We start from the raw sequence: 17,955 nt of genomic DNA on the forward strand, positions 1-17,955 counted from the left end.
TAAATGACCCAATTGGCCAAGAAAACGGCGATTGTCGCCGAAAAGCAACAAGTTTGCAGGTGTGATAATCGCATGTAATTTGTGATGCAGGGATTTCTGAGAATGTCCTTTTATATTATACAGCACTTACCACTTATACAGCAATTACCATAAACCATAAATTTGTCCGTATTTTACATATAATGCAATGTTAAACCATTTTCAGTTTTTCATCCTATGTGGCAATTTAACTTACTGTTAAACAATTAACACGTTTAATACGTACAGTAAAATGTATTTTTATATAAATAAAATGTATTTAATCCCAACACCTATGGTGCCTGCAACTACCCACACACACACACACACACACACACACACACACACACACAATGGTCAGTAGTGTCAGGTGTCTTTTGAATATTTACCCATTTTAAGATTTGGGCTAAACACGTCACAGGGTCATGGAGTCACAGGGTTACGGGCACAGGATGAGGGACAGCGACCTCTGCTCATACTAAAAGAAAGCAAAACATACCCACACACAATTACTACACACACAATGCAAGTGTTACACCGCAAGAAAGGCGTATACACAAAGCAAGTGTTATGTTTTAAAAAAGCACACATAACACAAGAGTTAAAGGTAGCTGAGCCGCTGAGTAAGCATGAAAATGAATGTGAGGTGTTTCCCTTCAGGATTAAAATGAGAAATCCTTCAGGCTATATGGGGCTTGTGGATTCAGAGCACGTTTTCCCATGAAGCGAGGTTCGGGAAGAGACAGCGACCTGAAAAGGCCACATGAGAAAGAGTGACATCATTTCAGATGTGCTCTCTTTAGTGTAAAGGTAACAGGAGAGATCCTGCCTCAGGCCTCTTGTTCAGCTGGTAAACTGAAACGGGCTGCCATCAAATAACACAAAGTCACATGCACTGCCAAGTTTCCTCTCCGGTGAGCGCAGGAGCCAGTTCTACAGGCATCTGTATGGAACATTACAACTGCATATCACAAGAGCTGGTATTAAAAGACCCAAGAACAAAAGGAGACAGAAGAGGATGAGGGGATAGAGAGACGGATGACGTTACGGAGATGGATGGAAGGCAGATGGATGAAGCTTAAGGTTGTCAGAATGTGCAAAACAGGCTTATTTCAAATTATCCAGTCAGGAAAAAATATGTTTGTCTGACAGAAACCATGGACACAAATAAAGTTGGTTAAAGTGCAAAGCGTGGACATTTTTTACAGCAAATAAGCTAATGTGATACGGCATGATGGAGCTTATGCGGGCAATACAAGTTTGAGTTCCCCAGTTCGATTCACACTTTTGTTTTTTGTCTCCTCTTAATAAAGTTTTGCTTTGTGTTCCTCTAAGGTTTTGATTTAGTTTAAATTAATCAGAGAAAAAAAGATGTGCAATGACAATAATTAAACATATTCTTAATGAAAATATGATGACAAAAAAATAAGCTGCTGAATAAAAACAAGGCAATGATCCCATCCAAAACTGTTCGTTTTTATCTTTTTTCTACGTCTTTTTGCACATTATTGTCAACTAAAATGTTATTTACACTTAATAAAAAAAAATATTTTCCACTGTGAAACTTACTATCGCTCAGAAGTTTATTTTCTGTAAAAAAAATTTTTTTTAGTAAAAATACTACACAAATGTATTAAACTTTCTACAAAAACTGTTTTCAACATTGATAATAATGAGAAATGCTTCTTGAGCATCAAATCAGCATATTCAAATATTTTCTGAAGGATCATGTGACACTGAATAATGGAAAAACTGGAATAATGATGCTGAAAATTCACCTTTGCCATCACAGGAATAAAGTGCATTTAAAATATATTCAAGTAGAAAACAAATATTTGAAATTATAATAATATTTCACAATATTATAACTGTTTTTACTGTATTTCTGAAGCATAAAAGACTTCTTTCAAAAACATCAATAAATAATACAGACAAAAAACTTTTGAACGGTAGAGTATATGCAATTTTGACAAAAGCTAATAATTTTTACATAATAAAACATTGACTAAATATAAAGAACATTTTCATCAAAAATAAATAAATAAATAAATAGTGACTCCAAACATGTTTTAACGAGTCAAGGTAATGTGTTCGGTTCCCAGGGAATACTGATAAAAAACATAAACAAATGAATAAATGTAAAAGTAAGCAGGTCAGGAAATAAGAATCCTGCACACTTCGCTGGTACAAAAGCTCTTAAGAAGGCCAAAACAAAAGGGGGGAAAAAACTGAAAAAAGAAAGAGTGTGTGTCTGAGGCAAGAGTGTGTCAAAGCTCTTGCATCCCTGTGTGACAGGCACAGGCAAGTGTTGGATTGTGGGCAGGTGTTGGCTCATGGGGCTATCGCGTTCTGCTGCCTCTACACTCCACACTGTTCCTGTATCAGTTTCAGCATGTGTGTATGTGTGTTTGTGTTGAGTGGGGGAGGTGTCAGAATAGAAGGGTCTCGGTGGGGATGGGGGCTACAGTGCTCCAAGAACCAGGAGGAGGATTCCTCATAAGAGGAGAGGTTTCTGGTTTAACTGGTTCTACTGCTCAGCTCTCTCTCTCTTTCTCTCTCTCTCTCTCTCTCTCTGGGTGGTTCTCTTCCTCCTACATCCTAACAAACTCTATCTTTTTTCATCACAAACTTCTGCTGCATTTCCTGCACAATTTCCATTTCTGCAATCTTATCCAGGCAACAACAAAAAAATAGAACCGAACAGAGTTCAAAATGATAGATATTAGAGTCATATAAAAATATAAGAACTATAAAATCTTACAAGCATTATAAAAACCTGTATCGTAATTCTTCTTCATGTAAAAAGAAAAGAAAATCTGTGTTTTACAACATAATAGCTAGTTTCTAGCAACTCTAATATGGTTTAGGTGTTTGGCCAACTGGAGAACCAGCTGTTGGGCACCTGGCTGAGCTGGCAGACCATACTGGACCAGATAGACACCAACTATCATGTTCCAAAACACAGCTATCGCTTTAGGCTGGTTTCAGCTGGATTTTCCAGCAGGTGAGGGAGTAGTCAAAGACCGAGACGAATCAAGAAATGTGCTTGAAACTCTGATTGGAATGAACACAAGGGGTTAACAGGGAAGAAGAGGAGGAGGAGGAGGGGACCACATGAGGCCCTTGGCAAAGCAGCACTCAGCTGTCACTCCAAACAGGTGGCCCTGACGTGACCTTTGGCTTTTATTGCATACAGCAACCATTTTGTTTCAGGCAACCAGGCCAGGAGCTCCAGCAAAAACCATGACATCACACATGGAGGATGAACTCCAGTGAGAAGTCCTTAGGATCCAAAAATATGATTTATTTGTGTTTGGATGAAGGGATGCTCACAGTGTTAGATGCATGTGCTACTGTCTATTACGCAATCATAAAAAGGGCCTACAATTCTGAGCGATGGTGAAAACTGTTCTCATGTTATGGCCAATATTAAAAATCAAACCCTAAAAACTAAAATCAGTCATTTTAAATGCTACAAGCAGTGTTATTTAAGTATCACTGATATACTATTATAGTTTTTGTTAATATTTTCAATTTGATGTTTATATATATATATTTTGTTTTTATTTTTAATTTTAAAGTTAATTTAATGAAAACTATCATTATGTTTTAGTTTATTTAGCTTTAGTTATTTTAGTAGGCCTAGTTAAACTTACACGAAAATTAGAAATGTTGCCCTGCCAACTAGCTGAAAGTTTTTATATTTTATTTTATTTAGTTAATGATTTTTTTGTGGTTTTATTCTGATATTAATTTCAGATTTGCAAAAGATTGTGTAACGGTGTTATTATTTTTATGACTGTTTTATAAACATTAACAATTTTAAACAAAGGTGAGGCAAAGGTAGGTAAAAACAGGGGAAAAGAGCATGAACAATTAAATATCAAATTCTGACCAAAAATGATATATACAAAAAACAAACAAAAAAAAAACAGTAATTATATTGTGTATCAAGTGATACATTGTGTAGTCATATACTAATGTACTTCGCCTGTTACCACTGGTTTAATTTATCATGTGAGAAAACGAAACTGAACAACACACTGATTTCAATTACCCATATTGAATTACTCAAATTATTTTTGGTTATGGTTTTAGCTAATTGAACAATTTAATTTCGGTTCATTTTCAGTGATCCGCTAAAATATTAATTTTGGTGCATCGCTAATGTCAAGATTATTTTAGAGAAGGAAAATTCATCTGTTGACAGCAACCCACATGCAAACCCTCTTTTGGTCTGTGCAACCAGAGCGTAACCATCCATTCACTGTGAGGAGACCCTAACTTCCTCAGTCACATACAGCTGCTGTCCTGTGATGTGACACACGCTGCAGTATAGCAGGCTGAGCTCTCTGAACTACCACCCATTTCCAGCACTGTGCATTCCAGGCTATTTAAAACTCAATCCCAGTGCAGATTTACCCAAGCGTACAGTTCTGGTCATTATTTCACAAACCTCCCCCCAACCCCACCACCCATCCCGCTTTGCGTTGTACCGCACAGCATTTTCATCCCTTGTCCCGCATTGAGAAAATGTCCCGCATTTTCACCAGTCTGCTGGTTTTTAATGATCATATTAAGAAAACGGGCATGCCTTTTTACGAAAGCTTTTTATTTATTATTTTTGCGGCAAATTTTTTCACCTATATTCAACAGTGCTTCGTCAGAAGTGCAAATACAACAGCCGTTTTTTAAATCCTATCCAATGGTTGGAAAGAAAGGAGTAAACACGGTCACTAGTGGGTTGTGACGGCTGTCAATCAAAATGTGGAGCTGTGATTCGTTCCATATGTTCCCTGTCAGAAAACAAATGGATAATTCGGTAAATTACAATTTTAATTTAACAGAATATATCAACTTATTGCCTGCTGTGGTTGTTCTAATTCACATCCTTTTTAAAAATATGAAAGTTTTTGGTTTAATATATTCTTGATATATAAGACTGTCAATAAACAAATTTCATGATTTTATTATTTATTTTGTTGAATTTAATTTGGACTTGGTCAGAACTGTTTCAAAAATAGTTATCTGCATGATGCCTGCTGCCTTTGTGCTCAGTGATGTTTGATTTAAATGACATGTAAAATATACGTAGACATGTTATGTTACATTGTGATGTAATGGTGTTTTCTAGAAGGGACTAAAGAACAAACTATTTTTATCAGCTCAAAGGCAGAATATCTAATTAAGTTAGATAGACATTATTAAACATTTTCAGGTTATGTTTTAGTGTTGGTAACATGTCCCACACAAACTTAGTAATCATCCCACATTTGGTTTGTTTGATGGTGGTTAGGGTGATCTCTCTCCATCTCACCGTCTTTCTCCAAACCCTCTTCTGCAGCGGAATGAATCGTTCGGTGAAGGATTTGAGGTTTGAGGCTTCACAGACAACTACTGTCTCGGGCCAGACAATACAGTGTATTTCCCAGTGAGCTGAAGTAGGTCAGAAAGTGTATTTGGCAATGTAACGCATGTTTACGCTCGCTGTCTCCACTGCAGAACTCGCAGCCTCCCGCCTGCACGCATTCATGCCAGCTCCCTCTGCTTCTGTGTCTGTTATATCCACCCCGACCGGCCCTCTGTCCTTCTCCACCCACCTTCAACTGAGTCCTTATCATCAGACACAGACTTTGTCTATTCAACACACCCACTCTTGCTTCTCTGAATGAGCATGCATGCATGCATGATCTCGCATGCACGCAGACTACTTCTGCATAAAATGAGTCACCAATAGGGCTTAATTATAAACTACACATGGGCTTTTCATCTCAAGAATGTTCTTCTGCTCAAATGTGACCGTTGTGTCCATCTCCTCAGGGCAACCCTGATCAAAGTACAGGGCCACATCACTGACCGCTGATCACCATAGAAACCACCATTCACTGACTCCTTCACAGAGTCCCACCCCCGAAGCCCCACCCCTCCTCGAGGGCCCTGCCATTTAATACGACCAATCCAGTCAGAGCAGTCAGGTGACACTGCAAGGCTTATTTGAGCAAGTAACTGCTGGAAACAGCCGGAGGTTGTCTGTCAACCACATGGCGCTTGTCAAAAGCTAGAACGGAGAAAAGCAAACTGCCTTTGCAAAAATAATCCACTGTGCTCGCGCATACACAACAGTCATTGCTGAAATAAGTAAGACTTTGTGTAAGAGCGGCTCTGGTGCCAGTGGACAGACTGCTACTCTGAGGGTGTAACATACAGGAGACGTTTGGAAGGGGGCAATGCAAAGATGGTCTCCATTTAGCGTAAGCCATTAGGATTAAAGGGTTAATTCACCCAAAAATGAAAATTCTGTCATTAATTACTAAGGGTGTCACGATTTCGATTTTAAATCGAAATCGATCGAAATTAATTCACAAACTCAAAAATCGAAATAAAAAATGGAATCGTCGATGCTGCCACGCCCCCATGTCGCGCCCGTGATGGAAAGTTCGGATCCTTTTACTGACTCTATTGTTCAATCTCGTTCATCAAAATGAACTAATCTTTTTTCTAGTCATTTCAGGGTCTTTAAATGTTATACTTTTAACAGGCAAATTCCCCGAACACATCCACCAACGCAATCTTGATCATATTCTGAATTAAGAAATCATTATAATGCAGTCAAAAGTAATTTACAGGGAACATTAATAATTACTTGACCTTCCGAGTCTTTTGTTCATTTATCGCGTGACACAGGCAATGAATGGATCGTTCATGAACGACTCATCACGGCGCGGGAAAAAACCACACGTGTTGAAAGGCTGTGAGTCCTCTAACTTGGATTCTATGCCCGAGCCCGAACTTGGCCGATATTTCCCGTCACTATCCTCGGGCCGGGCTCTTGATCTATAGACGTGCACTCCCAACGCAATAGAGTGCGGCGCGGGACTAGATTTGATGGCCCAGAGCGAGCGCGGGCGGAAATGCACTCACTCTGTGTGTGCGGGAGAATAAAACGATTCGCGGGACTCCCACAAACTAGAAATATCTATGAATAAAACATATAAAAACGAATACATTGTTTTCATCTGCTGCAGAAAAGCAACAAGAACAACTAAAACAAAACAGAAACGATTTACAGGCCAGAGTTTCTATTTATAACATGTTTGCAGCGTTGAGCGATTTAGCCAATCACAGACATTAGTGTTGATTTCTTGAACGCAATGACCAATCAGAAGCATTTAAGATAGACTCTCCTCACCACTCAAAACTGACTTTTTGTTCAGTGCTGAATTCTGTAAGCTGGCAAATCCTCTAATTATAACAAACAAAGTGTAGGCTATATATTATGAAAGATTCATTGTGCAGTCAGCTTCACTGATAATAACAGAGATGTGTGAGATTGCGATGAACTGATGTCAGCTTTTTAGGAGCAACAGCAACCTGTGCTTAAAAAAAAAAAATTCGAGAATCGAATCCAACCATGACCTTAGAATCGAAAATGTCATCGAATCGAGGATTTGGAGAATCGTGACACCCCTATTAATTACTCACCCTCATGTCGTTCCAAACCTGTGAAACTTTCGTTCATCTTCAGAACACAAATGAAGATTTTTTTTTTAAACAGAGCCATTTCTGTCCTTCCATACTATACAACAACCACTTTGATGCTTTAAAAAGTTCATAAAGAGATCGTAAAACTAATCCATATGAATTGAGCGGTTTGGTCCAAATTTTCTGAAGAGACTCAATTACTTTATATGATGAACAGATTGAATTTAGGCTTTTATTCACATATCACTCACACTTCAGTTGTGGTAAACAGAGGCTCAAGCATGTTTGCTTGATGTGCGAAAACCAATGAGGTTAATTCTTGTACTGTGTGCGTCAAAATTTCCGGAGCTATACAATACAAGTTTGCGGTAGTTTAGGGACATCGGGAGAAAAGCTGTGTCATGGTGACATATCTCAATTCAAGTTGGAATGTCAGGTGCTGTCGCTTGCTTCTTAGCACGGGACAGATACATATTTTGCTGCTGACCGAAAGGTGTAACAACAATCAAATGACTAGACGTATAGAACTCCCGCTAAAAATATACAAAACTTTGCTCTGGCCAGCGTAGTGCAAATCGCTTTGTATATGAAGGGCTACACTGAACCCAGCATTCCGCATCCGGTCTGAAAGGGCCTTTACGCAGCCAGTTTGAGCTTCCGCAAGAACCAATGAGTTTAATTTCCGTGTTACGCAACACATTTGAGCTTCCGCAGGAACCAATGAGGTTTGTTCTTGCGCGTCAAGCAGGTTCGGTTGAGCTGCTGTTTATGTTCGCTGATCAATGTTCATATGTGAATAAAAGCCTAAAATCAATCCGTTCATCATATAAAGCGATTGTGTTTCTTCAAAATTTGGACAAAACTCCTCAATACATATGGATTAGTTTTACGACAGAATTTTTATTTTTGGGTGAACTAACCCTTCAACTAACATTATTGACATAAAAATGCTAACTTTTACAGCGTTATCATGTTGAACAAATGGAAACTGCATGTAGAGAACCTGATAAGATGTGTTTGGAAGCTCCAAAATGTAATGCTCCAAAAGTCATTTTCTGCGGGCAGAGTCCATATGAGTGTGTATACTAATCCTACTCTTACCGTGGTCCCCTTCATAATCTTCTGTACTTTGCCTTGGTGAGCACCCTGATCTGGGGCAGTGCAGTTCAAACTCAAGGCTGACAGAAACAATTACATCATGATAAAAACTAAATTGATGAAAACAAAAAAATGGCTTCATGGTTCTTCAGATATTTTAACATTCTATATGTTCACATATGTAGATTTTTTAATGGAAAATAAGACAAAAACACTGAGGAATCTAATTTTTGCAGTGTAGTACATAACGGTTTATGATATATTTATTAAATTCATTTTTGAGAGTAAACTACAAAATAATATGTGCTTTAGGACACTTTTTCAGTGTTTGTTTCTAAACTCCTAATTGTAAGTTACATGCTGGCTGTGTAAATGCAGATAACACAGACCTCTGCACAGCTGGAAATGGTTGGCCAAAGGTAAAGAGTCTATTTACTTTATTTGGTTTTTAGTCTGTCCTATCTAATGATTATCTCAAACATAGCTGTTTGACTGCGTTGTGGTATACTCATATTGTTAGTAGCCCAAACGGAAGAGAATGATGCTTAAAGTGGCACGGCATGCCGTTTTGTGAGCTGAATTTACACAGCAAACATGTAAACACAGTAAATAGTAAAGACGCAATGCTGTGATTGGTTGGGGATGGGGAGGGTACAGAGGACATCTCTCTGATTGGCTAGAATTAGCTTTTTTTGTTTACTTAGTAAACATTTATGCATATTATAAACTAAAAGAGGACGTGGCAGTAAACCCCATCAACCAACACAAACAATTAAACAATCAGAGAACACCTTCCTGAAAGTACTGAGCATAGAGAGATGGAGGGCACTGTTGAGCAAGCTGTCCAGTTTAGAGATAAAGGATATTACTGTGTTCTAATTTTATCATGCATTAAAATTATGATTATATTGCTCACTTTAATACTGACAATATGTTTTAGATGCATTCCAGCAATAAAAACAGGATTTGCTGTTTGCTAGTCAGTTGCAGGTGATAAAGAGGGGAGGGACTATTCTCATTCTAGAGAGCATCTGATTGGATAAACATCTGTGTAGTGCAAAATGAGTCATCAATAGTTTTTTAGTCAATTTTACCAGATGAGAAAGACTGTACATTTTGCACACGTGCTAAAGGATAATCTTAGAAGTGAAATTACTTAAACTCTCTTAAAAACTAACAGACATGGAATAAAACACATGTCTCATGTTATCATGAAGTCTTTAAGACTCACAATCTGATTTTAATACTTACTCATTGGTGTTAATTTTGCCTCTTCAAGTTTTTTTGTTTGATTCTAGTATGCTAAAAGAACACATCCCATACTCTGTGATAAGCAGGTTAATATTTACTGCAACCCTGAGATGAACCGGGCTACAAAAGAACCAGGAGTGACCTTTGCCTCATTTCCATGTTTTGTTTTCCCTGTCCTGTTCTGTCAGGATTCCTCTCCTCCTCTACAAGCTTTTGAAAATGGAGATTAGTCCAGTTAAATGAGAATAAACTCTCAAAATAAAACTTAAAATACGATTCATTTCTTTTAAAGTTTTAAACATTTGCAAAACTACAAGAAAACAAACTTCTTATTCCTTTTTGAAATGGATCAATTGTATGAAATCAATGTTTAACAGTTTTAGTAAAGTAAAACAATTTTCTTGTTGGAGAACACCTATATATAGACAGTTTCGTATACTATTTGCAAGTTGCTAAATGGGAGTGCGGAACCAGGTTTTAAAATAATTAGAACATAGCTAACATAGCTAGGATTATCAGACATTAGTAAGAGCCAGGATGGTGGACAGGCACGTTCTCCTCAAACACACTGTGTGTCTTATTTTCTAAGAGCTAGAAGAGACGGGAGCGGCCGAGTTTCTCCTCCTGAAAAGACGCCATTTTGCTTCATTGTCTACACTGCCTCAGGGCATTTTGGGAGAGGCTGCTAGAGAACTACATGAATCACCTTAATCCTGGCGACTGACAAGTCAACTTCTAGCATCTTTCAGCTAGAATGACTTCATAACCTGTTTTTAAAGAATCCCATTGCTTTTAAAGGTACTAACACATTATGAAAGCTCCACTGCCGTATAATCTGAACCATAAGATGATACGGCAAGATCTTGTGATAATGTGCCATGAAGCACTCACTAATGAGATTGATGTGCTGGTGAATGAGTGTGCGTTGTAATCACTGTCTTACCAAACCATGATATTTGTAGAAAATTTAAAATCCTACCCTCTTTTTTAAATATAATGAGCTCAAAAAAGACATATAACACCAAATTGGTTCATATGACTTATGCGCTGTATTCTGAAGCTATATTGTTTTGTCTGAGAAACAAACTAAAAGTTAAGTCAATAACATGCAACTAAATTGTGAATGAATCATTTAGTTCTTGTGCAACGGATTCATTAAAAAAAAAACTCTCAAAAGAGCCATTTTTCCAAGAATCAGGCATGAGTACTTTTCTCAGCTAGGGTGGGTCACAATTTTCAGTGAGTACCGATTTATTTTGAACCATTTCTAATACAGTTGCTATAGTGGGGACTCAAATAGCCATAAAGTCAACTGGATTATTTTGATAACTTAAAAGTGCTCTTGTGTCATTTTGAAGCTTCACTACATGGCAAAGAGTGTGCAGGATATTCTTTAAAATTTCACTTTTTGTGCTTTAGAGAGAAATACACATTGTGGCTTAAAACAGCATGATTGTTGGTGTATATTTTTGGGTGAACTAACCCTGTAACTTTGCCAAAAATTGGGAAAATTCAAGACAAATCAATGCAAACAGAGCTGCAAACCTAGTCTTGGAATTTACAATGACAAATCTATGAAGCTGACAAAATATGTCTCATGAAGTCGTTCTGTATACGGAAACGCTAATTGAGGCTCTTTGAAGAAAGGCACTGAACTAACAGCCCAGCCACATCTGTTTCCCATTGCACATCGCTCTCAGAGACACAGAAGAGGATCTGTCCTCACATTTCTCTGTGAAGCTCTCTTTGCGCTTAGCGAGATGAGACTGTATAATTCAAAGTCCATGCAGGTTAACGCAACGATGACATAGGTTTTTCAACCTGCAGTGCACACCTAGATATTCCAGTTAAATAACTCCTGCACTCACAGTCATACCAACCGAGTCCCTCCCTCGTCTCATGAATCACTACAATCAACTGGAACTGAAATGAAAGTCACAGCTTTGTCATGAGATTTCATAAAATTATGCATGACGTGACACCACTCACCGCGTCATTAGATTAGTAGAGTTTCGCAAACAAAAAAAAAAACTTTACGCTCATGTCAGGTCACAAGTCAACTTTTCTGTCAAGTTTCCGAAGCAGAAATTTGACTTTTAGCAACTCCTAAATGCAACACAGATGAATTAGCCACAGGCATATTCATATCTTTCAAATGTTTGTTCAATGCTTGAACACGAAACTGGGAAGTCTAAAGCACAAAGAATGCTAGTACAAGACAAACTGGTTCCACAATGTGACTCGACCTGCCATCTTCCCGTTTCTGTCTCCCTCCTTCACTCCTTAATGTGCAACAAGAGCGTTTCTTCAGCATCTCCGCCTCCCTTCGCAGTGCTCCCTCTCTAGAAGCTATCAAAAATTCACAGACTGTGGGCAACTGCCAGCTGAAAAAACTGTTTAGTCAGCAACAGAGGCAGGGTGGGAGAAGAGGGGCGGGGGAAGTAGCAGGGGGAGGCAAAGGAGGAGGCCTGCGAAGCCGTGTGTGCTTCGTCTTCTTTTTCTCTCACAGACAAACGTAAAAAAAAGTGAAAGCAAAGCTCACAATCCCTCAAAAAGGAGTGTTAGCAAGTCAAACTATTTATGATTGTGGTAAAACATCACAGTTTGACTATTATGACCTGTTTGATTGACTATCACATAACTTAATTCGCAAACTAACAAGGTAAGGATGCGGTACCTATTGTTTCTATCTTTTTCTAACTTCCTCTATCCAAACAGGCTGCTCTATTTCCTGTCATCCACGTCCCACTTACACCAAAGCAATTTCATGTGGACTCAGTTTCACTTTTAGTTTTTCTTTACTACACTTTTATGATTTAAAAAGTAAATAATTTAGTCCAGAGGTTCCCAAACTTCTTACTATGAAGGACCAAAAAATCGAACTTAATTGAGAGCCATGGACAGAAAGTACATGTTGCATTATATATCCAACTATGATAAAGTGTACATTTAAAACAAATCTAATTAATTTATATTCTCTAAATTTCAATGCAAAAATAAAACAAAAATATTTTAAAAAATAAATAAATTAGAAATGAATATGTGCTTTAATGGCATGTTTTGTTCCTTTTTTAATCCTCTTTTGTGATGAGTCAAGACGAGACAAATCGAAGGTCATCAGGGGCCAACTTTGGCTCGCAGGCTCTGGTTTTGGCACCTCTAATTTAGTCTCTTCCGTCCCAATGACCCACTGTGCATTGTTCATACAGACTTTTTGAAACTATACAGTCTATTTTAAATAAGTAGCTCTTTTTCCCAAAAGCAGAGTTGTAACTGTTTGACAGCTTTGTAAAACACTGAAGACCAAAACATCAAGTAATATGAACAGTCAATTAGTTATACCTTAACTAAACAAGGAGACCAATTACCAAATAAACAGTAGCATTAAAGGGACAGTTCACCCAAAAATGTTAATGTGTACACCCTCATGTCCCTCCAAACCTGTAAGACTATTTCTTATACAGAACACAAAAGAAGGTATATTGAAAAAGTTCTTTTGTTGAATGGACAAACATTTTTTAACAATATTTTTCACTTTTAGATTAAAGAAAGTCATACAGGTTTGGAATGACATGTTAATTAAAGTTAATAATGACCAAACTTTCCTCATTTTTGGTCGAACTATCCCTTCAAAAGAGTCAACCTTCAACATCCATTTCTCAATTTGGCCATAAATCAAAAAAATGTATAGTCCATCTCTTAAATTTGAATGAAACATGCACATAGTAGCATCCATCTGCAAACTAACTTTCTTGAGCCCCACAGGTACAGTGTCTCACCCCAGACCCCAGGACCAAACCATGCTTCCCATTCCCTATGAGAGAAGGAACATAATCTTATCTAAAATAGACAAGTTAAAAATAGCTCCAGAGCGAAACAGGATGCCCATCTCTACCCATGGATGAGTGAACAGAACACCCATCATTAGGGGCAAAAGGCACGGTGAGGTGACCAACTAGTTTCTCCATCCAGTCCGGGACTTCAACAGATCAGTCCCTCGGTCTCGGGCAAACAATCACAGTTAGGCATGTTTGTCAAAGGAAGTTTACTAGAGAACCGCTGAGAGTTGATTTTATTGAATTTATATTAATTCGAGATTAATGACCTTAATTTCCAAGGCTGCATCTCGATATTCCAAAAGACCAAAATAAAAGCACAAAACAAATCCATCCACTCAACAGGTCTGTTTGTTGGGCTTTTGAGACTCTTTATATACTTTAGAGTGTTTGAATACAAAGTGGAGTAAAAGCTGATGGCCCCTTTCTATCACTATCAGCACGGCAGCTCTGATGATCACAATGGGTTTCCTCTATTCAACTCTGGCGACTCCCTGCTGAGGACAGAGGAGATTACAGCCTAGACCACTAGTTGACTGTTCACTAGAACATGCCTTTGAATTTTCAATGGTCTTCTTGCTTTACGCGTCTGAACAAACACATCTCCACCCTACATCAGCCCGCATTGTGAGAGCAGCAGCTATTAGGAAAATGAGAAAAGGAGGATTTGGGTTTTAACCTCGCCTCTCTGCACTCTGAAAAGGATAGACGTCGATGATTAAAAAAAAATATCTTAAAATGTATACAAAGTAATAAAGAAACAAAGTAGCCTAATAAAATACTTGCTTAAGGTGATGAAGCAACAAATTCTCATCCTGGTTCAGTGCACATTTACAATGGCTTAATCTTTTAAGATCACACTGCAATTGCACAAAGGGTTGTGACTTTGAATAGCATAGTTTCTCACAATTAAAATGTGATGATTATGGGCTAAATTAATTTGCGTATGATACGTTTCCAACATAAAACCTCTTAATCAGAGGTTTTCCACATTTACAGACTCTCAGTATAAAACTATAAATTGCTCATCAGATAATTTGCTAGAAATATAATTTAATTACATTTTTTATATTAGCCTATGGTCTCTCCGGATCCCCTGGAGTACCTGCGGGTCCCCCTGATTGTAAATGAATATATACTATAGCTTGTATGCGGTAGGTGATCATAAAAACATCTTTGTAATTTATTTCCCTCTGGGTTCACAGTAGTACCTTAAGAGTACAAATACTACTATGAGGTACTGATATGCAACATTTATGGGTTAGATAAGATACAAAGTTGTCTCTTCAAGAGTATTGCCACAGTGACTAGCTGCTGTTGCCTACCGCAAAGGTTAAAAAAATCATGTTTTCTGACAGTGCAGGGGATGAAAGTTACTGTACAAAACAACCATGCCGTAGTTAAAAGTCAGCAGATTGAGAGGACTGAGCGAGTGAATGATGCTGCCACTGCAGGCCTCCTGGAGCCCAGTGTTGAATTTGGTAATGGAATGTGAACTGCTCATCTGGATCTCTGCACATTCTGATTCTCCAAAGAGACGCGAGAACCAAAAGGATGATGGGAGGAGGAGGAGGGCACAAGCACAGCCTCTATCGAAACACCCGCACGAAAACGATGCATCCTCCTAGTAGTAATTATAGTCCAATCATCAAATTGAGAAGGCTTAAATGGTATCATCGTTGTGGCTGCTAAGTTCAAATATAAACCCCGGCTTTTCTTGTTGGAACTTTTCGGCGTTCATCTCATGCAGTAAACCCAACCCAAACAATAACGACGACAGCGAACTTCCTCCTTTAAAACTTTTGACATTCCCAAGCGTTAAGTTTGCAAAGTGTGACAGACGAAACGATTAGGGTCTTGTGAACAATAATGACTTGTCGACGGTATAAAAAAAGTCGAAAGCACAAATAAAACGTAAATACAACATGTCCCGACAAGGTCAAAATATAAAGGGAAGCGTGTCCAACCCCCCCACGCGTTAGCCTCGTTCAAAGTTCCGATGTGGATGCTACGGTTCACTATAAAATACTCACTTTCGATGACAATATAGGTGCGAAACATTTTGTCAAATGGGAGATAAAGCAATATTAACGACAGTGAGTTTAGTAAACTAAGGTATGCTGGTTGAATACATGTGCGCTGGTCAGACGCGAGTGAATTCCTGTAGTCAGGCGTTCAACCTTTGGATGCGAGAATGAAACGAGGAAGCACAAACCCTGTGCGAGGAAAAAAAAAAGTTCGGACATCATCTCAACATCTTCGGCCTTCCAAGTTAAAAAACTTCCGACAAAGTCTCCATCCACCAAAGTTTGCAATCGGCAGGATGGAGAACGTAAACAACAACAACATGTAGAAAAGTACTCGAAACTTACGCTTGACTTTGTCGGGGTTGGGCTGATTGCGCTGAGACATGGTGATGGTGAAAAGAGATGATGGACTTCGAAAAAAAACTGCAAACTTGTTCCGGAGAGCGATCAAAATGGCGTATTTGAGGATGTGCAAAGTTCGCCAACTGGATACTTCTCTTCGCCCACTCTGTTAGCTCCCTAAAGGAATGATGGCCATCGACACTGCCGACGAGTGAGGGTCAGAAAAGTCACTTTTTCCTCAAAGTGTGTTCCTGAGCGCTGCTCAGTGAACGTGATAAGTAGACGCATCACGTGTTGCTCTAGTCTCCAAGGGGACGTGTGTTACTGAGGCTGCCACTGGAGTTCAGCTGTGAGCATCTCTACGGGAGGGGTGGAAAACTTTACCCCTTCAGCCTCATCCAACTGATTAGATAGATAGATAGATAGATAGATAGATAGATAGATAGATAGATAGATAGATAGATAGATAGATAGATAGATAGATAGATCTGTTGCAACAAGTGTGTAACAATAACGGCTTTTAAATCATTTTGTAGGCATACAAACATTTTGTAGAGCCTACATAAAAATAAGCATAAATAACGCATATTTATATCGTGTAAATAATATAGCCTATAGTTGCAATTTTATGTTGCGTAAACCACGATATAAAATGACTGAAAATGTAAACGTGATAGCGACGGGACCCCAGTATCACTATGTGAAAGGCAGCTGATGATGCAACACAACTCGCGCTTTGGCGCCTTCTTTCTATCACAAGACAAACACCTGTTGGTCGTCGAATACTCTGATGGAGCATCCGTCATCTAAAAAATACTGTGGAAGGGCATTTAATTGTTTCAGAGACAAAAGATGTCAAAGAAAGACGAAATAACTTGAGGCAACACCCCATTCTAGCCCTTTATTGAATTTTCTGTGAAAATCGAAAACAGTCCCGTGTAGCCTAAATCCTGCCTCTGAATATAACTCAGTATGCAAATATATAGGCTAAAGAATAAAGTCCTTTTAAAGTTTGTCATAGATATTGTTTATATTTTTATATTTCTAATATTTTTGATTAGCCTATTCACTGTGCAAATATTTTTTAAACAAATGTGTTCCTTCACCACCATGATTGTAAAAAAATGATCTCCATGGAGATGTATTTGTTTACAAATGTATAGCCTACTTTTTGGCATAAACAAATTAAATCTTAGAAGAGTTGAGATTAGGCTGTTTATTATTATCATTATTATTATTATTATTATTATTATTATTATTATTATTATTATTATTACTATATTCCCACCACCATGCTGCATATTTTGCTCAATTTGAGTGAAAATTACTTTAAAATGGAGTAAAGAAAAAAATTATATATAAACAAATAAATAATTTATGACAGATGATACTTCCATTTCTTCATTGTGGTGAGGACTTTACTAACTTTTCAAAACATTTATCTTCAATCATCATTATCATTGCTTGAAATTTTTATAGGCAAGATAAAGGGATAGTTAACCCAAAAATGAAAATGTTGTCATCATTTACTCACCCTCATGTTGTTCCAACGGACCAAACCTGTATTAGTTTCCTTAGGGGGGGAAAGAACTGGAAGTCAATCGCTATCGTCAACTGTCTGGTTACCAACATTCTTTAAAATATCTCCTGTGTTTAGAAGAAAGAAACTCATACAGTTTTGGAACAACTTGAGGGTGAGTAAATAATGACCAAATTTTCCTTTTTTGAGTGAACTACCCCCTTTAACTCATATAAGCTGCATTTGACTGCATATATGTGTTAACTATGCGTCTCCTTTAGTGGTTTAAATAATTCTTTCTGGGATAACTTCTTATAGGTTCCTGAGAGGTGTCACTCACAGAAGCAGCATTGGCTGTGTGTGTGTGTGTGTGTGTGTGTGT

General features: G+C 38.0%; 1 protein-coding gene across 3 annotated transcripts in view; it reads right to left on the reverse strand.

Annotated features, from left to right (window-relative positions):
* The window catches only part of rreb1b (ras responsive element binding protein 1b), a 40,581-nt gene extending 24,176 nt beyond the window's left edge, over positions 1 to 16,405 (reverse strand). The window contains exons 1-2 of one of the 3 annotated variants that reach the window (XM_077227370.1): positions 16,058 to 16,405; positions 408 to 496 (exon numbers count right to left, since the gene is read on the reverse strand). In XM_077227370.1, coding sequence (XP_077083485.1) covers positions 408 to 411 — 4 coding nt within the window. In that variant the 5' untranslated portion in view covers positions 412 to 496; positions 16,058 to 16,405. Of the gene's footprint in view, positions 1 to 407; positions 497 to 16,057 lie in introns of those variants that run through there. The other 2 variants (XM_077227363.1, XM_077227379.1) reach the window with 2 other exon arrangements.
* Positions 16,406 to 17,955: the final 1,550 nt, after the last annotated feature.

This window comes from Siphateles boraxobius, unplaced genomic scaffold (assembly GCF_051911475.1).
Source record: "Siphateles boraxobius isolate OS27281-9 unplaced genomic scaffold, OSU_SipBor_1 1, whole genome shotgun sequence".
NCBI lineage: Eukaryota > Metazoa > Chordata > Actinopteri > Cypriniformes > Leuciscidae > Siphateles > Siphateles boraxobius.